This window comes from Falco punctatus (genome assembly GCF_963210335.1).
Source record: "Falco punctatus genome assembly, chromosome: 1".
Taxonomy (NCBI): domain Eukaryota; kingdom Metazoa; phylum Chordata; class Aves; order Falconiformes; family Falconidae; genus Falco; species Falco punctatus.
Window position 1 is genome coordinate 108,750,278 of NC_137580.1, and position 24,636 is coordinate 108,774,913.

The window sequence follows — 24,636 nt, forward strand, 5'->3', positions numbered from 1 at the left end:
CTAGCCAGAGCCTGTGGCTGGCTTTAGCCAGTACCAGGTGTTTTCTTTCCTGAGCAATGAAATGATCTCAGGCCCCCCCCAGGTGTCTGCTGTTTCCAAAGGAGGACAAGTACAGACAGTTGGTACTAATCCTCTCTTTGGCTTTCTCTGTCCCTAATTGTGTAGATTTTTTATTTCTGCTCTGTTTGGTTAAGCATAAACTCCACAAATCAAATACATCTTTACACACAGCAGTAGGTAAAACAAAGATATTTTTCAGTCAGACCTTAAGAAGACAAAGCAGTTCCTGTCTCCTTTGGCTTAACCAGTATTGCCTGATGGAAAACTAAAGTTAACAGACAAACCATGGCCTTTATGGAAGTTTCCTTGTAAAATTTCTGCCTGGTACCCAGGTAGCGGTAATGCATTTTTTCAGGGCTGTTACAGAGATCACCTCCTGCTGGGCTGGGCACCCTGCAGGCTGTGCAAGCCTGGGTGTGTCCTAGCTCTAAATTTGGCTGCCGGACAGCCAGAAGTTAAAGGTGCTAGGCACACTGGGCAGCCTGCCTAGGGCAAAAGTAAGAGGTGCCACGGTGCAATATTGTTTTGAGTAATATAGGGCCCTTGTGTGACTCTCAGCAGTGTGAGAGAGAGATGCAGAGATCCCACACTGGTATCCAGTTGTCAGCAGCTGCAGCCATTCTGGCTCGAATTTCTTTCTCCGTTCTCCTCAACTGGTTGTAAGATTCCTTGCAGCTACAGAGAGTAAGTCACTCCAAATCTGCTTACAAGTGCCAGGGGTTGAGGAAATGAGACTTTGCAGATGAGAGCTCAGAAAGGGTATTCCTGCCTGAACCAGGTCTTTTGTCATGACAACTCTGTACTATTTGGTTGGAAAAAAAATGTGCTTTTTCTGATCTGAATTACTTTACTGTCACCCCCCTTTGTGTAAATCCTCTTTTTTTTTTTTAAGCATTTTTAATTGCATCTTCTTCAAAAATACATTTTTGCAAGAGAAGCCTGACTGTATTGCACTTGCTGGCTGAAGGCAGTTTTAGGCATTTTGCTGTACCCTTCCCCAGGTCACTGGGGCTGCTCCCAGTTGCTCAGTCTGGATTTTGGCAGAGCTGTTACAAAGTTGTTCTTCTTAGCCTGTCCCTGTGTGGAAGAAATGAAGTACAGGGGAAGCAGAATATGCTGGGCTGATGAGGAGCATCCCTTTGAAGAGCTTCAGGCAAGAAAGAAAAAAAGCTGCTCCAGAGGAGCAGCTGTGCACGGTAGTGACTGAGGTGGTGGCATTATGAGGAAGATGCTTTTTCAAAGGTTCCTTTTTCATTCACTAATTTATTTTTAAGTTTCAGGGCCTGCTGGATCTTTTTAGGGGCAGGAAATGTGTTGTCTGCTTTTTTCAGTGTTCTAGACAGGTCTCGCACTGAGCGACCATGTGGACAACTGTCAGTAAAGGGACTGGAATATACCAGCAGTTGTGGTCTTTCTGCCCGTCCTCCCTCCCAGACCTTCTCTGTTTCACACTGAAGTCCTGCCTGTTCTGAAGCACCTGGAGGTCTCTACAGTCAGCTCATACTTGGTAAGTCTGGGCACACAAAAGCTGTTTGTGGTCTTTTCATTACTTTCCTAAGGGAAGAAGTGTTAATTGTGGAAGCTGTGCTAAGAATAAGGAGTTGCAATGAGAGTTTTTTCAAGGCTAAACAAACTCGGCTCCTTCAGCCAGTCTTAGTATTCTCCCTCTTTCTCTCCTTTTTTTCTGTTTTTTTCTCTGAATTAAGTTTCCTCATTACTTGGATCCTTTTTCTTGTCCCCTGTGACTCTCAAGGAGGTCAGCTCTTGAAGTGGGTAATGCTGTTTTCCTTTTTAGATGTTTTTTTTCTCAAATGCATTACAGGGTTCTGTGACTTGTAATTTCCGATGAGTGCCATCCGACCATTTAATTCTTTGCAATTCCTATAGTAGGTGCCAAACACATTTGCAGTAATTGGATGGCACTTAAGGGATTAGCCAAGACTGCCAAGACTCAGTCATCCAAACCACAGCTGGGGTTTTGTGCTGTTTCCATGGCAGCCTTGCTGTGTCTGCTTCTAAATTTATTTGCAGTCTGCATTTTTTAATAAAATCCCCTGTGCACAAGCCTTGTCAACATTTGTGGTCTTGCTGTGTGGCTCTGACTTCTGTGCACTCTGGCAGCGGCACAGCTATGTCATCCCCCTGAACGACAAAAGACTCGTCTAATGACTCTGAACGAGTCATTTAGCACCTGACCCCAGCCAGGCTAATGTATTGGCAGGCTCTTTGGTGTCCAGGTGTCATAGACAGAGTAGCTGCTGCAGGTGTCCTAGAGGCCTCTGAGCTGTAAGAGTCATTCGTGGTCTATGCATCACCAAAGGTGGCAGAGTGTCTGCAGACCCACAGCTTCCTGGGGGAGACAGGGTGTCTCTGCTCTTCACTAGGAAATACAGACCAGTATGGATTATGTCCTAAACTCTTGTCCATTCGGGTCTGTTCTCGCAACACCGCTTGTTAGGCTGGGGGGACTTGTTGTTCTACCTTTGTCTTGCTCTGCTGGGGAGGGATGACTCTCAATGCTGCTGCTAGCCCAGGGTTGTTCTCTACCCATTGACTGGTGCTTATCATCTGTCCCCATCAACTGTCTTAGCTCTGGGTCAGGCTTGGCTCCATCAGTCCACGTTTGGATATTAGCTTCTGGCAGGTGAGTTTGGCCTGTTAGATCCTGGCTATTTTTGCAGTGATATGACCAAGGAGTAGGAGGCGTGAAGGTAGGCGGTGACTGACAAGGGCTGATGTATCTGAGATAGCTTTTTAATTGTGTCCTTGAAGGGGAGGACAGGATGCATTTTGCAATGCTATTTTAATCAGGAGTGATACCAGCTGCTTATATCATTCTCTCATGCCAGGAAAATTCACAAGCCTTGAGTTATAATTCCCTCTGCGTGTTCAGAAGCTGATAGTTCATGCGTCGAACTGTGGGAGTGCAGTGGCCTGGTGGTTAGCAGGAGAAAGTGAAGTGGAAGTCCAACGCTCGAGCAAGCTTATCAGGAAAAGGGCATTAAGTAGTTCTTCATTATTAAGTGCAGGGTGCTGACATAAGAGCATCAGATAGGAGCCATGGAGTGCTTTGCTGGGCTTGAGAGCCTGTTGGGGAAGCTTTATTTGGAGGCTAATTGAATTGCTGCTCAAAAGAGAAATTTCCTGTCTCTTGTAACAGGGTGAATGAGCTGGAATGGAGCTGCGCTGCTGCAAGCAGGTTGCTTTGACTCTCTGCCAGCTTGGCTAAACCAGCTCCAGTATGTGCAGCACAGCTGGGAGACATCAGCCTCTTGCCAGCGGTAACGTGTATTGGCTTAGAGCATCACCAGCCTGCAAAGCTGAGGCAAGGTCAGGTCCAGGCTGAGGGTGCTGCTCAGGAAACCTTTTCCTCTGGGGATCAAGCCTGAGCAGCATGTATCTTTTCCTATGGCTGGAAAGAGTTCCCAGCTGGCAATGCCAGGGAGGAAGGGGGGGAGGTCTCAGTCTGGACTTTCTAACTGTTTGTGTGACAAAGGTGAAGAAAAGGAATGAAAGTGCCTCCTTAGCACTTGCAGCAAGGTGAGCTCTGATAGAGCTATCAAGGCAGGACCAGTTTCATGCCTTTCCAGGTCAGGAATGACATATGTTGGTAAAGAAGTAAAAGACTGATTTGTCAGGTATATTCAAGAGCGGGGTTTCACCTTTGAGTCAGTGGTTAATATGAATACACATTTTATTAAAACCGTTCAGCTTTCAGGCTTTGATTTAACATTCTCCTCTTAATCCTCGATGCTTTTATCGGCTGGCTTTAGAAGGTGAAAACATTGCAGTACAGCACTGTGTAATGCTGCTGTTTCAGCTATCATTGCACTCAATCTCTTAGCAATGTTTTATGTGCATTTTTATTTAATTTCTGTTATCTGATTCAGTGCCAGCTCCCTCACAGAAAGGGCACGATGGATTTGTTTCATTAGATGTGCAGTATTTTTCTTTCTTCTCTGATCCTCTTCCTCAAGGACTTTACCTTCTTGGGTTGGGGGAGAGAAGTGGATAAACACTCTGGCTAATGATAACGAGACCTCCAGCACACTGTATAGGAGATTCAAGACTTGGGGGGGCAACGTGGAATGCATTCAAAAGCTGAAAATGACTCTTGGAAATGATAAGCTGAATCAAAGAGAGAATATATTCTGGTGGAACTTCAGCACGCTTCCATTTCTCACTTCTGCAGACAGATTTGGATGCTCCTGTGGATAATGACAGAAAGACTCTTTCTGCAGATTCCCTTTCTAGGCAAAAATGGCTGAATGTTTTTCTAATAGCTTCTGCAAGGAAGATTTCCATTGTGGCTGGGTATGCAGTGGTATTAGTTAGGAGGACAAATACTGAGGCTGATTTTTGTCAGGTTTTCATTAGCAAGTGGCAACCCACTTCTTATTTACACCGCAAAGTCACAGTGAAGATTAGAAAAGAAGCTGAACAAAGCATTTTTCACTGCAGGCTGCACACCTATTTCTTTGTTCTTGCATCCAAATCCATCGTGAGTTTCTCTGTGCATGAGATGTGGTTTAAAAGCAACTTCCTCTCTTAACCTGTTCAGCTCCTTCACCTTGTTTTTTCTTTTTTAGATGTTGACCTACAAGTATAATATTGTGAGGAAAAAACAGTGATAGGGAGAGCTGACCTCTGCCATTTCCACTGTTTGTTTCCTTGCCAAAATAGTTTATCTCCTATTTACATCCTCTGCTCCTTGTCTCCTTTCTATTTCTGTAGCTGGTCTGGTGCCTATTTCTATAAGATGATGCATCTGCATCACTCAAGCATTTGCTGCAGGAGCATTTCCAGTGCTTCAGAAATACCTCGGCATGTTGAGTCAGCCCTCGTGTCTCAGGGAGTGGACGTCTTCTGTCGCACTGGGTAGCTCAGTAAAGGGTGGGGTGGGGATCACTGGGAGAATTAATGCCCGGGGGTGATTGTTTGGAACTGGAAGCAAACAAGGCAAGTGCCTACAACGGGCACCTGGGGCAGTCACTTGTGAGTTCACATCTGTGCTGGCCAGAACTGCCTGCCATTGCTTGGAAAACACGTGGTCTCTTTTGGGTGCAATTGAAAGATAGTGTTGGGCTGATCTTGAAATGTTTCTGTGTTACAATACCGCAGAGAGACAGATGTGACCTCGCTGTGTTTCAGATGCCACTGTGCCAGGGCAGGGGACTAAGTTTTTTTTCCACAGTCCCTTTACGTGGCATTTAGAGGCTCGTGACTGGGCTGAGTTCAGCAGTGGGGCGGCTTAACAGCAAAGAGCTACTGACGGGTGGATGGAAATGTAGATGAAGAGCAGTCTGGGCAGACAGGGACTGTGTTCTGTGACTACGTGTGAATAATGAGAAGGCAATTACGGGAAACGGCATGAGGAATTGAGTGTAGGTGTAACATGCCAGGAATAAAAAGAAGAGAAAGGGAGAGTTTCAGTACTGGAGGAGAAATCCTTCCTGTGAGAATTTCCAGACTGAGCAAATAACCCTCATGGGAAAGGAGCAGAATTTGTTTTTTCCATGGGAAATTCAAGATACCTTGCAGAAGAGATGCAGCCTCAGTCCCTTGAGAAGGACTAAGAGAAACTACTGGTTTTTTGTCTTTAACTGATTCTGATTAGATTTTGTTAGTTACTTACCCCCATCCCCGTGAATGTAACTGCTTATGTTTGGACAACCCACAGACACTCAGGAACACACCAGTAATCTCAAGTTCCAGCAAGAAAAAAAATAAGGTGGTGAAAACTAGAAGGTGGTAACAACAATATCAGTAAAGGCATGCCAGAAACAGTGTTGTCAGCACAAATCTAGCCTGTGCTGAGCAGTAGTCAGGATATTCTGAGGTACATTTGATACAAATTGAAACTTCTTATTCAAAAACAAGTATTGCAACTGTGATTCTACTTGATGGCTCAAAAAAACCCTAAGGAAAGTTATGTTTTACATCTTTTTTTTTTTTTTTTTTTTTTTTTAAGTGATCAAACCTGGCTGACATCTTCAGGTCACACCTATAGCAGGAACATTTCTCACTCTTAAGGAACGGGGTTTTTTTTCCAGCTTGTGTCAATCCTTTCTCACATTAATTGACCTGGAAAATAATTACAAAAACTCACAGCAGCCCTGTGTCTGTGCTACTATGTAAAACCAGGCCAGTTGGTAACATTCTGTTTAACTGCTGGCAAGTGTCTTGGTCCGATTTTAGGCTGTGCAGTCACCCAGAAAGATGAGGAAGGTGGGGGTGTCTCCAGACACCAAGGGCTGATTTGTCTCTGCTGATACTTTGTGAGCTTGGGTGTCCTTCGTGTGGTAGGAGCAATGGTGGAGGCAGTCCTGGGATGTGGGATATACCCGCTGCTGGGTCCTGTCCCTGGCACAGTTCCAGCAGGGCCGGGGCATGCAGGTGGTGTTCTGGTGGGACCAGACCCACCATCAGAAGTGGTGCTTAGCTGTCACCCAGCTGCTTACCCTAGCAAAGTGTCTCACCTAGGAGCAATTTGGGCAGAAGATCAGGTGGTGGCTCCTTTAGGATGCTCCTGTCTCCATAGAGACATGTTCCTGAGGCTAGGTCAGTCTCCCTGTGCCCAGCCCCAGCGCTAAACCACTTGGCTTTGGGGTCTGGGCAGTGGCAAGGGAAGATGGGCAGAGCCTACCTTCTTCCTTACTTGTTTCTGGTTTCATGGACCCCATGGTCTCCTTCCTCCCTGCAGGAGCATGTTTTCCTGGAGGTTTTTGTCTGCTTTGGTTATTATATGTTTTAAAGCTTTTTATTTGTGCTTCAGGCTTCCACACAGAGGATCTTTGAGACTGGGATTAGCCACTGTCTGGTCTGTAGGCATCTGATGAGGCAGGGGTGGGGGACAATGGACAAATACTGTTTTAGGAGTAATGGATCCGTAACAGGTGCTTGAGTGAGAAGGAGGGCTCCAGGACAGGCTTGGGGAGCAGCCAACATGTTTTGGGAGATAAAGAGGGGCTGCCCACGTTGGATACACAAATAGGGTAAGGGAGGGTCGAGGGCAGTGGGAGAGGTGAGCTAGACCAGCCCTTGGCTTGTGCTAAGGCTGAAGGCAGGCTGCACAGTTTGGGAGCAGGACTGGGGCTAACCCTGAGCCCCAGGGGCTCCCACATCTTGGGTCCAAGCGGTGGAGCAGACAGGGGCTGCACGGGAGGTGGGAGCTCGCTCAGCAGCCTGCCCGTCACACCAGGGGCCCCGCGTGGAAGAACCACGTGCAGAAATGGCCACCAGCCGTGGTGCTGGAGCTGGGCACTGCAGCAGCTGCTGGGTTAAAAGGAGGCCACAGGCAGATTTCTGTTCTACTTTTGCAGTTGCTGGAGAAATGGGGTTTTTTTCCACTTTGCAGAAGGAAACTCTGGGGATGGTTGTGGGATGAGGGACAAAAGGAGGTATTTTGAGGATAGTGTTTCATTTGTTAATACACTGTTTGTGATTCTCTTGTGATTTCGAGCAACCTTGTCACATTAGATCTGATCCATCCATTTAAACATCCATAAAACAGAATTTAAGGAGGATGAAGGATGCAATTTTCATAAAACCCGAGGTCTTGAGAATGATTCTCCCTGGCGAGAGAGTTGCGTGGGCAGAGGTGCGTGTGCTGGACCACCTCTGCACTGCCTCCATAGCGTGACCCACTCTCTTGACCTGTGTTTGAGCCTGTATCACAGCTGCAGTCCGTGTAATCTCAAGACAAAGCCCTGTGAGCTAACTGTGGGTGCTCAGGTGTGAGCTATTTGGGTGCTCATGCATGAACACAGTAAACCCTGTGCTTTATGCACTGACACACCACCTCATGTCTCTGTTAGAGCCTATGGGCAGTCCCACCCCAGAAGAACCCCCTGGGAGGCATCTCCTGGCAGTGCACAAGTACAGGATCCCACTGGGAAGGGCACACTCCAGTTTGGATCCCAGCTTGCTGCTGGATCTCCTCTTGGTGAGGTACATTAGCTCTTTTAGCCAGGCTGCTGGAAGATCCAGGCTTACTTCATTTTCCATCTCGGAGCTCGTTTCGTTCCCTCCTGAGCCAGAAGACAGTGTCCGCTCTTCTTGGTTTAAGTGATGGTGTTTTCATGTCCTTGCATGTGCAATGTCTCTGTTATAGTGGGAGTTATCTCTTGCACTACAGGCTAATAAACAACTCTTATCTCGGTGAAAGTTAAACTGTTCCTCTCCCTTCTGTATTGCATCAGACTGTATGTTTGGCATCTATATGTGCCTAGCTCAGCACTTGCTGTGCATTTGAGTGAGATGTGATGGTGATTAATCCCTTAACCACATGCAGAATTTATTTGTTAGTTTCTTAAGTTGGATTGTCTGTTTTTTTAAGTTGGGAAGATATAGTAGACAGGCAGGTATTTTGGACAGCTGGTAGGGACCCAAGTTTTCATTGCTCACACAAATGCATAAGAAATGAAAAATTTAACCAGGTGCTTTGCCATCACGTAAAGGCTGAAGAAAGGCTTTCATACTTGACAGAGACTCTAGCTCTGTCACCTTGGATGCTGTAACATGACTTCAGGCTATAACATGTTTCATTATAAATGTTTTGTGACTGAGAGGGGAGAAATGAAGCCTGGGGGCAAAACTGAGGTGGGGGCTTCCCCAGAGGATGAATTAGCAGGGAGGTAGCTAAGGCAGGCTCTGGTGCTAGTGCAGCTGCTGGTTTGTGACCTGAGAGCAGCTGCCGGGAGGGAGGAGATCAGCCTCTTGCTCTGAAGGGGCTGGTGTGTCAGTTTGCCGTGCAGAGCATGTGTGGTTAATGTGAGCTGCTGCAGCTCCAGCCGCGGGTACGGAGCAAGCTGGGAGCATGGGGCAGGTGGCTTGGAAGGCTTTATTTCTATCGCTTTTTGATTACAAAACAGAGAAATACGTCATTGCGAAGAACAAGAAGGTGGGGGTTCTCTATCGAGTGGTGCAGCTCTCCATCCTGGCGTACCTGGTGGGGTAAGAATCACCCTGCGTTTCACGTACTGCTGCGGTTGTGTTTGCTTGCTGTGTTGTGATGAAGATGAATGTAGGATACTCAGTGTACAGTGACAGCTTGCTGTGCCTTAGGATTCGAATGCAGCTAGTTATACTTGTTTATACAGCTAGATTTTATAATGTCTAATAGATTATATCTGATTTTTCACCTGCTAGGGATTTCTAGATTTAGTTCTACCTTCCAGATTAAGGTCGGGTTAAAAATAGATCAAACGGCACTATGGCTTTGTACTGCATTATTTACGCCTTTATTTCTGTATTTGGTGGGCATAGTGCCAAACCTCAATACCTGACTCATTAGGAAGGATAGCATTTATGGCCATGGTTGCCCTGGGACAAACCTGGGTTGTCTGCGTGACATGCTCGAGCCTGAAGGGGAGCGAACCCAGCACAAAGCGGCAGATTTCTTTGCTGGAGTGGGCTGCAGCAGCGGGGATTGAGGAGGCTGAGGCAGCACAAATGTCAGCTGCCATGCATTTATTTTGGAGCAGGGTGAGTTGGCATGGAGATGATAGCCAGAGCACTTCCCAGAAAAGGCCCAGTTCTGCAAGAGGCTGGTCACACTGACATGTAATGAGCACAGCAATACTCCTTGCAGCTTGCAGGCTCAGACCTGGAATTATCCAGCCTATGTGCTGTCTGTGTCATTGCTTCCTGAGTTTCTGAGGCTTTTCAGAATGTGATTCATAATTCTTTCCCCTCACTCTCTGTACTGAGTCCCTTCACCTTTCTCACACCTCATGTTTTCACTGATTAAATATAGCAGAGTCATTTTTATGTGCTGGGTTTATTTATAGAAAGAGGTACAGTTCCAGAGCCTGTGTTAGTTAGGACGGCAGAAATGAAGTCTCAGTGGTCTGGCATGTATTAGCTGCTAGAGGAGGAATCCTGTAGATAACATTGCTGAGGACATATCTCCCATCCCAGAGGGATAAGCATGACCGGTGACTGTGTGAGCGTTCAGAGACCGGCTGTTTTCTTCACTAGGCATCTATTGCCTCTGCACACCTTTGGCACTGTCACTGATGGTGCCTGCAGTGACTGCTTTGTGGCTGGGGGCTTACAGCTTATTGCAGACATGGTTAGTGTTAGTCTGATGACTGCTTGATTATGTACCCCTTGTACCTGCTTAGAGGCTGGCTTGGGGATTGTGATCACCTGATCATCAAACACCTCTGGATTGTTTCTTGCAAGCAGCTGCCATTTTTTCCCCAATTCACTGCAGAAAATGTAAGGGTCTGCTTTTGAGCCTTCCTGGGAGAGAAGAAGAGTGTTCTCAGGGAAAACGGGAAAGTAGGAAACTTCACAGTGGTGGGAAATTAGTCAGGTTTATCACCAGTAGCAGGTGAAGGGCAGCATTTATCAGTGCTGCTCAGCCGAGATGGATGCTTTCGCTTTCTGTAGTGCATTTTCTGTTTCAGTAGTGCACTCCAGGTCAGCGGGCTGCAAAGGGGAGCTGTGCCAGCAGATGCAGCCTGCATCCCTCTGCCAAAACCTGCCCCAGCACCCGTAGCTTCTTCAAGGGTCTGGGTGATTTGTTGTCTTGGCAGGTGACTTGGGCAGTATTGCGGGGAAGCTGGAAGCATTTTGTTTATGCCAGAGAGGTTTTCACCTAGTGATACAAAGCTCTTGCTGCTTCCAGTGGGAAGAAGTAAGCAAAGCTTTTCCCTGGACTGCTTAGCGAGGCAGCAGCCCTTCCAGGTGTGCCAGTGAGAAGCCTGAAGCCCAGCGCAGAGGCCAGAGTGCAGTCAGGTTTGTTACCATCGCGCTGGCTTACAAAAGATCCTGTCTCCATCTGAGAGGATTCCCTACAGGTTGCTGGTAGTAATACTCAGGTGACCTGCAGGAGTTGCATCTCCCCAGCCGTGGTCTGTTGCTGGACCAGTAACCTAATGGCAGGCTGCGAAAGTGGGAGTCAGTTGCGTATTTGTGAAGCCAACCACGCTTCACTGCAACTTGCAAAAGCTGATATTATTTTTCATCTTGAGGAAGACAGAGCCCTTCCCTCCCCTCTTCCCACTGAGGTTGCTGAGCGTAGCACAGGACAGGGAGGTGGAGGCTTTAGCTTTTCTTACCCCGTGAGCAGTTATTACACCTTTCCCTGCATGGGGGATCTTGGTCCTGACTTTTTCTCCAGTGCTGTAGGTAAGCACAGCTTATGTCAGAGAGTTTAGAATAAACTTGCAGTAGTAGTTGCAGAGAGCTTGGTGTCATTGGCATGCTTTGATTTGCCCTTGAATGGTGTTTGGCCCTGGTGTAAATCTTCTCTGGTTAACTTGTTCCCTCACCCCACTTGCTAATGCTGCCACCTGATGTGTTCTTCACAGGTGGGTGTTTGTTGTCAAGAAAGGCTATCAGGACACAGACACGTCCCTCCAGAGCTCTGTCATCACCAAGCTGAAAGGGGTAGCCTTCACCAACACCTCGGAGCTGGGGGAGAGGCTGTGGGATGTTGCAGACTACGTCATCCCTCCGCAGGTTGGCATCACCCCGCTGCTGTTCTCTCTGCTGTTCAGCTAGAAAGACATCCTTCAGCGTGGTCACTGGTGGAAGGGCTGAAGTGACATATCCAGGTCCTTCCTGTGAATAAGCAGGAGGTGGGCTACAAGAAAGCAATGCTGTGCCTTCTCTTAGGTCCTTTCAGCAAATATCAAAGCAGCCTTGTCTCTCTTGCAAAGGTCTGTGATACTTGGCAAGCAGAACCTTGCAAGCAGAAGTCCTGTGGACTTCGGTGGGACTGCTCAGCTGAGCAAAGTATCTGCTTGCCTCTGTTCCTGGGCTGGGGCAGGCATGGGCGGGGGAGATGGAAAGAAAATGTGGTGCAGTTGAGGGTTGCTTGAAATGTGTCCGGCTAAATGTGCCTTGCTGCTTCCCTCACTTGGGCGAGGTGAGATGGCTGATGCTTAAGGGGAGAAGCTGGCAGCAGACGTGGCCCAGCACCAGGCTGGAAGTTGCCGAGCTGTGCTCACCAGGGGCTGTTTGTGCTTTCCCTGCCAGCATCCACCGTGTGCATGGAAAGGTGCGAGGGGAAAATCGTGCCCCTGTGCTGATGGGGCAGAAAGCTGTAAATTGAACAATTTACTTGTCTGTACAAAGAATAACATTTCACATTCCTCCTGCTGCAGCCCACTCTTACTCAGACCTGTGGATCTGTGCTCTGTATCTCCACCAATTCCAGTGCAAAGCCTCAGTCCCAGGCTGACGTGTGCTGTGCAGCAGGAAGCCAGGCAGGTGCTTGCGGTGCCTCTTGTTCAAGCTGTGTGGAAGCCCTGGGACACTTAGCAGGTGGCTGGTGTGCACACCCAGAAATGAAATGGTGATGCTGACCTGTATTTTAACTGGTCAGATGTTTCTCCTGTGACTCAATGGCCCTGTTATTGGCTGTTGGCTTACTGGGAGGCCTTGTAGTGTGCTGTGCTGAGTAAAGATAGCCAGCTCTGCCTCTGTTGCTGTGCTCTGCAACGCAGATGTCTGGGGTATGGCATCATGAAGCCAAATGAGACTGTGTAATAAGGCTACAACATTAAATCCAGCATTACTGCAGTCTGCTCTGGTGTGCATCAGCCTTCAGCAACCACGGTGATGTTAGACCCGGGGCTCACAGCGAAGCTCAGCAACTTCAACTGAGCAAGCTGGGGGTGCAAATGTAGACATCTCACAAGGTTTCCTGCTCCATGTGCTGATTACTGTTTGTCTGCTGAATGTCTCGGCTCAGCCATGAAATGCATTCTGCTTGGGTTTTTAGGAGTATCTGAACACCTGCTACCAGCACATTAAGTGACTTGCTTGGCTAGCTGCTGTGTAATCTGTCTCATTTCACTGTGGAGGAAGAGTCCTGCGTTGTCCTGCTGGGTCTGGGTGGGCTGGTTTGCACGGAGAGACCTGGCTAGCGGAGCAGGAGGCAGTGAGGGCTGGGAGAAACCCTTTCTCCTCCCCAGAGCAGTGGGCAGCAATCCTGAGCCCACCAGTGCAGCTGCTGACTGACTGTCCCTCCTGCTGGGGCAGGTGTAGCAATGTCCCAGGGTGCTGGTGGAGCGTGGGATAAATGCACCCCATGCGAAGCACAGCGAGGGAAGGAGAGCGAGCCAGGCGACTGCGAGAGCACTGAGCTCTGTTCTCATGGATGGAAACTGGAGATCTCTGGGTTTTGCCTGCAACAGGCAGGGCTGTGTGTTGGAAGGGGTTTTCTGAGAGACTCCGGAACAAACAGCATGTACTCAGTGTGCTGAAATTCACTCTGAGGGCTGCGAATGCCCTTGGACAGGGTGAACCAGTGGCACTTGGGGATTAAGCTTAATATAGGGCAGGGATTCACCTGGTGAATCTTGTTGCTTTCTTGGGCTTGTTCTCCAACAGGTTTGCAGAAATGTCTTGTTTCCTGCTGTGGTTCAGAGCAGCCTTGTGGGGTCAGGGCTCCCGAGCTTGCTCCTGCTCATGTGTTTTATCACCAGGTGCCTGCTCACGCACACAGCCGGTGTGACACACGGCGGGGCTGGACACACTGCTGGTTCCTGTTGTGGGTGAGGGTTTTTTTGTCCCAGGGCTGCCGTGCCTCACGCCAGGACCGTGGGCTGGCTCTGATGGTTATGTGTGCCCCCTCGGCACAGTGAGGGTCAGGCTCCCCAGTGCTGGGGGGCTGTCAGGAGACAACCCGTGTTTCTGTACTTGCTGCTTGGTGCTGACCCTCCTCCCTTGCCCACGTGCACGCGGTATGGAGCAGAAATGGTAGAAGCACGTGGTTTATTTTGACATTGATTTCATTTCTGAGTGGGGAACCAGCCTCCACCCACAGTGCCATGGTAAGCTGCTTTCTCTCCCTTCTCATTGACTGTAGAACTGCCTTCAGGCTTGTTTTCCCTGTGGTTTCCTTTGGTGGTTGGTTGTTAAGGGGAAACCATTAAGGGCAAAAGTTAACTGTTCTAACTTCTTGGTGAATGCAGGGAAGGGACCAAATGGAATCTATAAATGTGCAAAGAAAGGAAGGCACCAAAATGGGAGTCAGCCGTGCATACTGTGGCTTTGCCTAAATACAGAGGAAACACTACTTTGCTAGAAATAAGGACTTTAGGGATGAAAATGCAGTCAAGTCTCACCTTACATGTCTCAGACAGTCATCCCGACAGCTTGATAAAGGGATCTGTATGCTCTCTATTACAGCTGTGCTAGAAATTCTTTGTTTTGTTTTATCACGTCCACAGTGTCGCCCTAAGTCTGCTCCTGCACTGTGCCCTGCTGCCTTGCTCCACGAGCTGGGCTTGTAGCAGCACAGCTGGGGCGGCCAGCCTGACCCTGGCTCAGAACAAACACCTTGGCTCGGCAGTGGGACAGCGCCTTTGATCCCTGATCAGGCACCATGTCCTTATGGAAAAGGAGGACAAGTGCATGCCCAGCAGCCAGCAAGCAGAACCCCTTAAGTCAGAGACCCACCGACCTCGTCCAAACAAGTATCCAGACACAGAGTGCTGTTGTATCTCAGCCTGAAGAGCATCAGGAGGGAGGGAGGCGTTGCTGTTCTGCAGAGCTGCAGCCTCCTTCTAACAGGTACTTTAAGAGTAAATCAGGTTTTCTAACTCTTCCTGCCTTACTTTGTTTATTCTAGGGTGAAAATGTCTTCTTTGTCATGACGAATCTGATTGTGACCCCAAACCAGAGGCAAGCCACGTGTCCTGAGGTAGGAAGAACTGAGCCCCTTGGCCCCCAGACCCCTACAAAACTGGGGGTAAGAACTGACAGAGGACACCTGGGGAGCAACGACTACAGGAAGGATGAAAAGCGAACGTTTTTTTTTCTGTAGTGTAGTATCGCAGTTGTGAAAATCAGGCTGGTTACTGCAAACCTGGGAGATTCAGCTGCCTTAATTTCCAGAGGCACTGATCATGTAGAGGAGTTTTGCTGGCTTTAGTTGAAGGTGTTGGACATTGCCCAGCTGGGGATAAGACCAGAGCAGTGATTGCTCAGGGTCACAAGAAGCCATGGGAGAACAACTTTGAGGTGACTCAGCCTAGTTACAGGTAGAGGGGACTTTCTAAGAGTTTTCCATCGTGGGAAGAGCTGGACATTCAGGCTTTCGCTACCTTCAGGACATGGGAGGGTGCTTAGTACCTTCCAGAACGTGCCTGATGGACCAGAGGCACAAGTTCTTTCTGTGTTGTGTTGAATTGTCCTCTGTGTTTCAGAATGGGATGGAGCCTGGGGGAGGACGCTGGCTATCCAGGCAGTGTTGTCTTCATGCAGCAGAAATTAATTTTCCATATAGCCGGGCGGCGAGCGCAGCGTGCTGGTTCAGGACACGGCTGTCCTCTAGTGGCTGCGTTAGCCGGCCGTGCAGCCGAGAGGGGGGTAACCTGGGGCTCGGAGAGCTTGCAGCTGAACTCAAAGGTGGGGTTATCTCTTCAGGTGAAGTACTGTGGGCTCCTGCCTGTTTTTGGTGAGTGCTCCGTGGTGTCAGGGTTTTTCCCCAGCCCGTCCCTCTCCAGACTGAGCAGAGCCCAAAAGCAGGGCGCTGTAGCTGAGCCATGGTGTCGCTGGTGGTGTGATACCGCTGAGCTATTTGCACAACCTACGGTTACCACTTCAGCTGCACGTTTAAACTATTCACCATCCTACAGAGAGCTCACCCCACATCAGCAGCTCTTTCTTACCCCTCTGAGTCCCATGTCCTGTCACCGGTCTCACTTCTGCCCTCTTTCACTTCACAGAGCATCAGCATCCCCAACGCCCTGTGCTACAAGGACGAGGACTGCCTGGCAGGGAAAGCAGTGGTGGCTGGCAATGGTAAGAGAAGGGTCCCTCCTCCTGCACTGTGGTAGAGTCATGTTGCTTCAGAGGCATCAGCCTGGTTACGGCTCAAGATATCTCTGATCACAGAGAGCGGCAAGGACTTTCTTTTCTTTACTGTCTTTTATTAAGATGATTGCCTTGCTTACAGCTCTGTGGTGGCTGGGCCAGAGCACCCCGGGCTGCTCGGAGAAGCAACAAGAGATTGGTTGTTCCAGCTGAGAGGCCCTTTCACAGCAGGGAGGAGGGCTTAGGGTGGCAGTGAAAAGCATCTGATTTTCACGTGCCCTGTAGGCAAGGAGAGGAGGTGGCTGCTCTGTGTGACCTTTTTGGTGATGTCTGTGCTGCAGGGGTTAAAACTGGCCGTTGTGTGAAAGACGGGGACAGCATCAGAGGGACTTGTGAGATACTGGCCTGGTGCCCAGTGGAGAAAAGGTCCAAGCCCAAGTACGTGGCCATCCTATGCTATTTCCAAGCTTGGGTTGCTTGGCTTGCATGTTACTCAAGATGGTTCCTGGGTTCCTTCTGCTTGGACGCTTGCTTGAATGCTGGCTGTTCAAGTGCAGGAGGGAGCTCGGCATGGCCCCCTGGCAGGACAGGCCCCCTGCTCCCCCCTGCTTTGCTCACTGGCTGTCCCAGGGCTGTTTCCAGTGCTCAGGGCTGTCCCTCATCCTGCGCGCTCCCCGCCAACTCCTTGCTGGCAGTGTGGGGAAAGCAGCGTGGCTGGCCTAGTGCCCCGCGGTGAAACCTAGCTGTTTCTAAAATGGCAATTCAAGCTCTAGCAAGTGGGCAGGGCACAAATGTAAAACAGATAACAAACTCTTCTTTTCCAGGAAACCACTTCTCGGCAGTGCAGAAAACTTCACTGTTTACATCAAGAACTCAATCCACTTCCCCAAGTTTAAGTTCTCCAAGTAAGTGCAGGTGCTTGGAGATCCCTCTGTCCTCTGCATCACAGCACCAGTAACCTCAGTTTGCTCCACTGTGCTTCTGCCTGAGGGCTGGGATGGGCAGATGGTGTTCGCTCTTCTGAGGCGTGGGGGGGGGTGGGGGGGTGGGGGGGAGGAGGCCTTTGGCTTCAGGCTGTGCAGCAGCAAGGAGGTAATGAGGGCTGGGAGCTCCTCAGAGAGCAACTGGGATAAGCCTGTCCTTCACCAGATTTGGTCTGCGATGGCTCCTACAGCATGGGATGCACCAGAGCTCCTAGGGCAGATGCATCTGTCCGCCAGCCAGTGCATAGTCAGGTTCCTGAGCTGCTTCTGCTCCCAGATATTCCTCCTCTTTTCTAAAAATGAAGGTGCCTGGACAAGGCTGGGAAAATGCAAGTTAAAAAATATTTGTTTGCATTTGCTGCTACATATGAACAAAACAAATATGTGTAGAAAGGAGTGTGGTTTTGCTATTCTCCCAGGCTCAGCTAGACATTTCTAGCATCTTTTTTTTTTTTTTTTCTTGAGAAAACCAGGTGGCCCTGGAGCACTCTGGCAACCTGCTCCTTGTGAGTCCTTTCTTGAGCCCAGATTCAGCTGGCCTAGTCCCTGTCTGGCCTGGAGGTTGTTTTTGCGTGGGCAGACTGCTTTTCCTAGGCCAGCAGTAGAGAGGCTCACAGGGCGACAAGGCTGGTGACAAGGTACCATTTCTGTTGTGCACAAGGGGTGTTGGAGGAGTCTTCTGTCTCTGCAGTCTGGGAGGCGTAGGCTGTGCAGGCAAGCAAAGAGGGAGACCAGGTGGATTTCCCTCTTCCCTATGTGCAGGATGAACGTGCTGGCCACCAACAATGAGTCCTACCTGAAGAGCTGCTACTACAGCAAGGAGCATCCCTACTGCCCCATCTTCACCCTGGGGAACATCGTGCAGTGGGCTGGGAGCGACTTCCAGGAAATGGCCTTGGAGGTAGGAGTGCCCCTCGGGCTCAGGTGTGTTCCCAGCCAGCTGTACCGCTCGCTGGGTGGCTATGAGGAGAGCCACTGGTGACTGCCTGAGGAACTCTGCAGTGGAGAGATGCTGGTGCTTAAAGTCAAGCCGGTCCCATTTATCCTGTCCCCAGGGCATGGGAGACAGGGGGATGTGGGTCCTCTGGAAGACATGCTCAGTCAGTTGTCTGTTATTCCCAAACCGCTGCCCTGCCAGCAGGATTTTTTTGTTTAATTTCAATGTTAGTACACCACCGATTTAAACCCAGGAATCTGGAAGGCCAGTGGGGCTCCTCTGCTCAGAGCACACCCCAGGAGGCTTCCCTGGACAGACACGTTTCTGCGTGGAGTCCTGGGGCTCAGTGCCAGGCAGGCTGCGACCCGGTGTGCAGAGCACAGTGGGGAAGATGGAGCCAGCCTGAGGCATCCCGAGAAGCGCAGGGCGAGCAGAGGGCAGGCTTTGTGCTGGCTTCTGCACTTGTGAACTTCATCCCCGCATAAAAGAGCATCATCTCCACTGAAGTAGGTTACAGCCACCTAAATTAACGAAATCAGTGCCCTGGGATGAGAAACCTCCACCTAGGATACCAGCATAGGGAAAGCTAGGGTTGTGGGTAGAGTAATGTGATTAATATCCTAAGCATGAATTTAGCCCATCCAGAAGTTTGTGTGCTCGTGTCTGTGACCAGAAGTGCAGCTGTTCGCATCCCTGGGGAAAACTTGCCCAAGGATCTGACAGATCTGAAGACGCATTAATTGAATTAAGTTTAAAAAACTCACACTGTCTCTCTCTTTCGTTAAGGGTGGTGTGATAGGAATTCAGATTGAATGGAACTGTGATCTTGATAAAGCCCCTTCTGAATGTAATCCTCACTATTCTTTTAGCCGGCTGGATAACAAGTTTGCAGAAAAGTCCGTCTCTTCTGGGTACAACTTCAGGTAGGTGAAGAGGAGAACCCAGTGCAGTGCTGCAGCTGGGCTGGTTTGGCTCGTGGGCGCTGGAGGTTGGCAGTGAAATCGTACGGGACTGTGCCAGGCACGGCCCCAGCCAGGTGCACTGCTTGGAGAGGAGGGGAGGGTGGAAGTCATGCTCGTGGCAAGCTAAAGCTGGTTTTGATAAGGGAACGGATCTGTGTGACGAGATAGGTGACTTCAGATGGGTTCTTGTGTGTAGGGGGCAGATGATGGAGTTAAAATCAGCATTGTTGTATTCCAGGTTCGCCAAATATTACCGGGATGCTGAGGGGGTTGACTACCGGACACTCATTAAAGCATATGGAATCCGCTTTGATGTGATGGTGAATGGCAAGGTGAGGACCCAGGCCAGAATACTTCGGAGCCTGCAGAGAAAAAAAGGGGGCAAGGGGCATTTCTCAGTGAGAAGGCAGCTCTGGGATAAGAACAGCCTCCCTGGCTTGGCGTAGGAAAGGGCTCTTGCCATTCATCCATGTGGAGCTAGCTGTGTAAGAAAGATGACCTGGAGTGCACGTAAGTCAGCATCTCTTCTACCTAAAAGCAGGCTCGTGTGAAGTCTGACAGAAGTAACTATGCCCCAGAAAAAAGAAGCCTAAGCCAGGGGTGGTGCAAGCCCAGGAACGCAGCCATGGACAGTTGGATTGCAGACACAGACCTCTGGCCTCCCAGACTGTCCACTGCAAACCTTCTGGGGCTGCGCCTGCCTGTTGCTAACAAAACATGGTCACGGGCACGAGCAGCTTCCCTGTGTTGTACCACACCGTTAAGCGCGTTTCTTGACTGCTGCTTTCACAGAGTACCTCACGACTTTTTTTCTTTTAGGCAGGGAAATTTAACATCATTCCCACCATTATCAATGTTGGTTCGGGGCTTGCTCTCATGGGAGCGGTAAGTGAATGTGTTTTCTTAAAGTAACACGCTGGGACCCCCATCCCTCATTTAGCTGATGTGAGGATAAAGCAGGACAGCTAGTTTGTATCTTCTCGAGCAGAGTTTTTGCTGCTCTGGGCAGTCAGGTGTCTGTGTCCTGGCTTAAAGGCCCTTGTTAATGTACCTTAGTACATTAGTACTAAGGGGTAGTCAAAATACCCCTGAGATTACATGGAATGTGAAGGAAAATAGAGCTCCTACAAGTTATTCTTCTTTAATTAATGCTGATTGCTAATTAGACCAGAACACTTCCTCTTCTACTCTAAAGATAAAACACAAGTTGTTTCTCTTTGCAGGGAGCTTTCTTTTGTGACCTGGTGCTGCTGTATCTGATTAAAAAGAGTAACTTTTATCGAGGGAAGAAGTATGAGGAAGTAAAGTAAGTGGGCTTGGCTTTTGCATTTAAATATAATGGTTTTATTGTTATGACTAACAGAAGCAGAAGGAGATACGGGAACACAGTAAACATTGATGGCAAACAAAGGCCAATTCCAGGAAATTATATTCCTCCAAGTGAGTTTACAAGCTCCTCCCTCCCTCTGCGATCCCTTGCTGCAGTTAGGAAGCTGCTGTGTCATGGTCGCACTGTAAATGGCCTTGCACTGTCGGTCTGTAATGGCTGGGGGTGGAACTGGGGCAGCTCCAAGGGCTCCAGAGCCTCGTGGAACTGAGACCTGGGGCTTCAGCTGTACGGAGGGTGACAGCCTTTGTGGTGGGGTGGGCAGGCCTGGCTGGGAACCTCTTGCCCATGTTGCTTCCTGAAACAAAAAGAGGCTGCTCGCCTTGCCCATCACCTTTGCTTGTTTCCTCAGGTCCAGTTCCAGGAAATCGTTATCTAGCCCTACGCTGAACGGGAATCAGAGCCCCGACCAGCTCGGTGGGCTCTAGGCACAGTGATGGGTCTGCCAGCTGGACGTGTGTCCCAGGAAAACCATGCAGGTGTGAAATCACACCAGCACTGGGAGGTGGAGATACCCCAGATCAGGTCTGCTGTCTATTATCAGGATACCCAGGGGAAAAAAAGTCCTTTAAAGACCGCCCTTCTTTCCCTGAGAGATTCTCTGGTATCCTGAGCTTGCAACAGTGTGTCGTCACTATGGATTTATAAAAGGATTTTATAAAAGGAAAAAGAAGGCACCAAATGAATGTTTTTGTATCTACTGGTAGATGTATGTGTACCTACGTTGGTAGCCAGCGTTATCCTGTGGCTGCGCTTTGCTTCCATGTGCAGAAGAGCCATGATGCAAAACATCACTGGCACTCCAAGAAGTGCCAAGGCTGATGTTCAACCTGTCTCCTGCTCCCCTGGCTTGTGGCCACCGCTTCCAGCTCTCGCTTGTGTTACGTGCAGCTTTAGATGTAAAGCAGCAGGACTGCTCTTGTCGGCAAGCGCAACGAAAGGCAGCAGTTAGCGGCTCTCAGAGCCAGGAGGGGAAGGGGCTCGTTGTCCTCCAGCGCCCGTGCCAGCCGGGCCTGTGTCAGTGGGGGCCATTACTCTTACTGCGGGGGCTGTGCAACGATAGCGCTAGAAACGGTGCTCCTCTGGGCAAAGCCTTTGCAACAGCTGCAACAAGGTGCTCAGCTCATCTCAGGAACAGAATGTCCTGCTGCAGCTCTGAACGGAGCGTCAGTTCAGCCACTGGGTCCCAGCTACCTCACCCACTACCCACCGGCTCTGGCTGTAGCTGGCCCAGGGAACCAACACTTGAGCCCAGCACAGGTAACAGCCGGCAGGAAGATTTCTGAAGCGAGGCAGGGAGATGGTTTTGTGGCTGACAGTGGAGGGAAAAAGGTGTTAATGCACTGAAAAGCGACATGGTACTGGCAGTATCTGCACAGGGACAGTCTCAGGTTCTCCCTCCTCCTTTGTTCCGTGGCTGGTTTCATTTGCTGGGGACTGTCCTTCCTGCGTAACTTACCCCTTGCTTGTGGTGGGGAGAAAGCTGGGCAGCACACTTCATCCTTCTGCTGTTTCTTGTAGCACCCTGAACAGTACTGCAGAGGCTGGGAAGGGGACCTCTGTCAGGTGAAACGGATTTTTCCAGGTTCTGCCAAATACACCAACAGGAGGAAAAGTTTAGAAGACAGATGTATGCTACTTCAGCACTCCGGTAACTTCCAAGAAATGAGGGCCGCTTTGTTTCTCAGTAGAGAAGCAAGATCACTGCAGGCCACTTTGTGAATTTCTGCTCATGTGGGGATGTAACTAATATCAGGAGAGAAAAGTGCTTACGGAACGTCATCGTTGCAAGTTTGCATTTGCCTGAGCTGACAGGAACCATCTCACCAGCTCCTGAAAGACAGCAGGTGAATAAATCAGCCTGCTTCATTGAAAGCTTTGACACCGCAGCTTGGTACAAACCGAGCAGTATTCTGTAGATGCTGCCACACTGTCATGGATCAGAAGTTGTCATGCTAAAGGTTGTTCCTGTGCACGCTTTGAATATGCGGATTTAAAGGACTCCTGCTGCAGCGCCCTTGCCTAGTGCTTGGGCAGCCATAGAGGGTGGTGCTGCAGGGAGCTGCTGTCACCAAGTGTTGCGCACAAACAGGACAGCGAGCTGCACTCACCTGTGCTCTAACTGCTGCAGGGTGGTTACTCTGAGGTACGGGTTGACTCTAAATTAAAATTCACCCTTGTTAGCAGTGGCAAACTTCGAATCCAGCCATTGAGAGCAACCCCCACCCAGTCTCATCCACTCCTGCTGCTTCTGTTCAGATGCAAGTGAGTTACCGAGTCAAACGTTTAGATAGAAAATAGAATTAAACAGTGGACTTAAAATAATGTGAGGATAAGCTGTGTACCTCTGCTACAATCACATCCCATGCTGCCTCTCTTCATGCCACACGTCTCTCCTCTCGGCAAACATGAGTAAAGATGCACATAACTGCACTAGTCAGGCCTGTCAGAATTATCGTGCCGCTGCAACAGCACAGGCTTTTGACTGTCAGAGCTTAATTCTGTTTGAATAATTTCTAGATAGTGAACCCCACATGTGACATCAGGCCAAGCCCCAGCTCACAGAGCCCAAGTAGCTCATCGTAACGTGTAAAGCTGACCGTGCTCTACTGAAACCAGTGTTTCAACTTAACAAAGCACCATCCTCTTGGTAGACGACCAAAGCTGTTTCCTGAGTTTAAGTCTTCAGGCCCTCAAAATCCCCTAGAATATTTCCCCTCCTTATACCACCTGTTTAACACAATTCCTACAACCGCTGCTGCTAATAAAACATAACCAGATTCCTTTTTCTTTAGGTTTGATTTTTCCCCCCCGCCTCCTTGTGTTTAATGTACAGCAATAAAATTTGTCACTTTAGGACAATGTTCGCCATGGCGTTTCTGTTTAGCGTGGGTTTTAGGTTGCAGATATCACCTCTTTGTGAAAACATACTTGCGCTAAGCAAGTCAACCGAACACTAGGTTTGCAAAGCCGATCTATAGCAAAGCTGTTACCTGTACAGCAGGTAGTTGAATTTGCCCTTCTGTTCCTGCCAGAGGCATATGGAACCACAGCAAAGTACTGTTCAATCACAGAAAATGCCAGCAGGCTGAGTGTGTTCAGTGCAGACCAAGCTGGCAGGGAATAAGACGCTGCACTTACCCGGCTGTCTACATTTCACGGGATACAACTGTACTAAAAAGGAGCAAAGCGTCTGACTTGCGAGAGCATTGCTTAACGACCACTGTGTACGCCAGCGAGGAGCATCCATGACAGTGTAACTTGCTGACAGCGTGTATGTAACAACTGCGGAAGATAATGTTTGCAACTCAAATACATTTCTGTACCGAATCTTTACATACAGTTAATTACATGTTACTGCGCAGTATTTCCCTGTGTCAGTGAATTCTTTTTCAGAGTGCTGCATTACACATTGCTTTTACTGGCGTTTGCGTGTAGGGACAGGCAGCAAATCTCGAGGGGATTAACTGGTGTGTCTTAAAATGCAAAGGATACAAGGGGCCACGTTAACCAAACCCCATGGCTGTGCCGTTAGGGATGGAAGTTATTCCTTACCCACCAAACAAATATTCATGGGAGGCATCCAAGTGGTGCTTCACATTCAATTTAATTAGAACAGTACTACCGATTCATTTGTACTTGGACATAATTTACTGACAGTATTAACAATACAAGCGATGAACAACAGTGTAAAAGGTGAGCTGGCCTAGCTGTGTAGGTAACTTGGCAACAGTCCTCCTGCTTCGTTAAAAACCGCTGCAGCTAACGTGGCTCCTGGTTAGTTTAGTAGACGTGAACCATGCCGTACAGGAAAGTCCAGAACAGGACGTAGGTGAAGAGCCCCCCTATAAGCCCCCCCGTGAAAAGCGGCCGTCGGGATTTAAAGTACTTGTTCCACCGCCGGCCGGCTTTCAGCACCAGGAGCACGGAGAGGAGGACGGATGCCAGGAAGTAGAAGATGAAGCCGTGAAGGCCCGTCAGGCCGAGGATCCCCGCCGTGGCGCCCGACAGGGCCGAGACCGACGTCCTGCAGTAGTCCAGGATGGCGGCGTTCCCCCGCACCGCCGCCTCGCTGATGAACTGCGGCCCCTCGCGCTTGGCCACCACGGCGGCCATGGCTGCCGGCCGGGCTGCGGCGCCGCCTCGCTGCCGGCCGGGCTGGGGGGAAGGAGACACGGGCTGCGCGGGCGGGGTGCGGGCTGGCCGGGCGCTGCCCCGCGCCCAGGCGCTGCCACCTCCGGGGAGCTGGGCTCGCCGCCCCCGCCCGCCGCCTCAGCCACGCCGGGAGCCCCCCGGCCGCGCCCGCCCGCCCGCTCGGCCGCCCCCCCCGGCCTGGGCCCGTACCTACCTCTCATCCACGGCGGCGCGCCGCTCCGCCGGGCACTCCCGTCACGCCTCGCACCCTGCCAAGGGACACCGCGCACCGCCCGTCACCGCGGGCCGCCGCAGGAGCCGGGACCGCCGCTCCGCCCCGCCGGGCCCAACCTACCGCCGCCGCCGCGCCTCGCGCCTCCCCACCGGAAGCTC

At 50.0% G+C, this 24,636-nt stretch overlaps 2 protein-coding genes across 17 annotated transcripts; one reads left to right on the plus strand and one right to left on the minus strand.

The window, feature by feature from the left end:
• The first annotated feature begins 1,446 nt into the window (after positions 1 to 1,446).
• P2RX5 (purinergic receptor P2X 5) lies at positions 1,447 to 23,476 on the plus strand. 16 transcript variants are annotated; one of them, XM_080383755.1, is made up of 15 exons: positions 1,447 to 1,567; positions 3,221 to 3,341; positions 8,934 to 9,015; positions 11,382 to 11,532; positions 13,506 to 13,574; positions 14,654 to 14,773; positions 15,753 to 15,828; positions 16,665 to 16,745; positions 17,289 to 17,329; positions 17,485 to 17,724; positions 18,547 to 18,683; positions 18,961 to 19,054; positions 19,542 to 19,607; positions 19,946 to 20,028; positions 20,462 to 23,476. In XM_080383755.1, the coding sequence occupies exons 2-15, from the start codon at positions 3,302 to 3,304 to the stop codon at positions 20,535 to 20,537; spliced, it is 1,356 nt and encodes a 451-aa protein (XP_080239881.1). In that variant the 5' UTR covers positions 1,447 to 1,567; positions 3,221 to 3,301; the 3' UTR covers positions 20,538 to 23,476. The 16 variants fall into 16 exon arrangements, with proteins under 16 accessions (XP_080239881.1, XP_080239876.1, XP_080239875.1 ...); XM_080383756.1 differs by lacking the exons at positions 1,447 to 1,567; positions 3,221 to 3,341; positions 17,289 to 17,329 and adding exons at positions 8,337 to 8,423; positions 16,182 to 16,278 and having other exon boundaries at positions 17,586 to 17,724; XM_080383746.1 differs by lacking the exons at positions 1,447 to 1,567; positions 3,221 to 3,341 and adding an exon at positions 8,337 to 8,423.
• Positions 23,477 to 23,697: 221 nt separating this feature from the next.
• Positions 23,698 to 24,624, minus strand: EMC6 (ER membrane protein complex subunit 6). The gene is made up of 2 exons (XM_080384636.1): positions 24,458 to 24,624; positions 23,698 to 24,267 (listed from the first exon to the last, which is right to left on the minus strand). The coding sequence occupies exon 2, from the start codon at positions 24,223 to 24,225 to the stop codon at positions 23,893 to 23,895; it is 333 nt and encodes a 110-aa protein (XP_080240762.1). The 5' UTR covers positions 24,226 to 24,267; positions 24,458 to 24,624; the 3' UTR covers positions 23,698 to 23,892.
• Between the last annotated feature and the right edge of the window lie 12 nt (positions 24,625 to 24,636).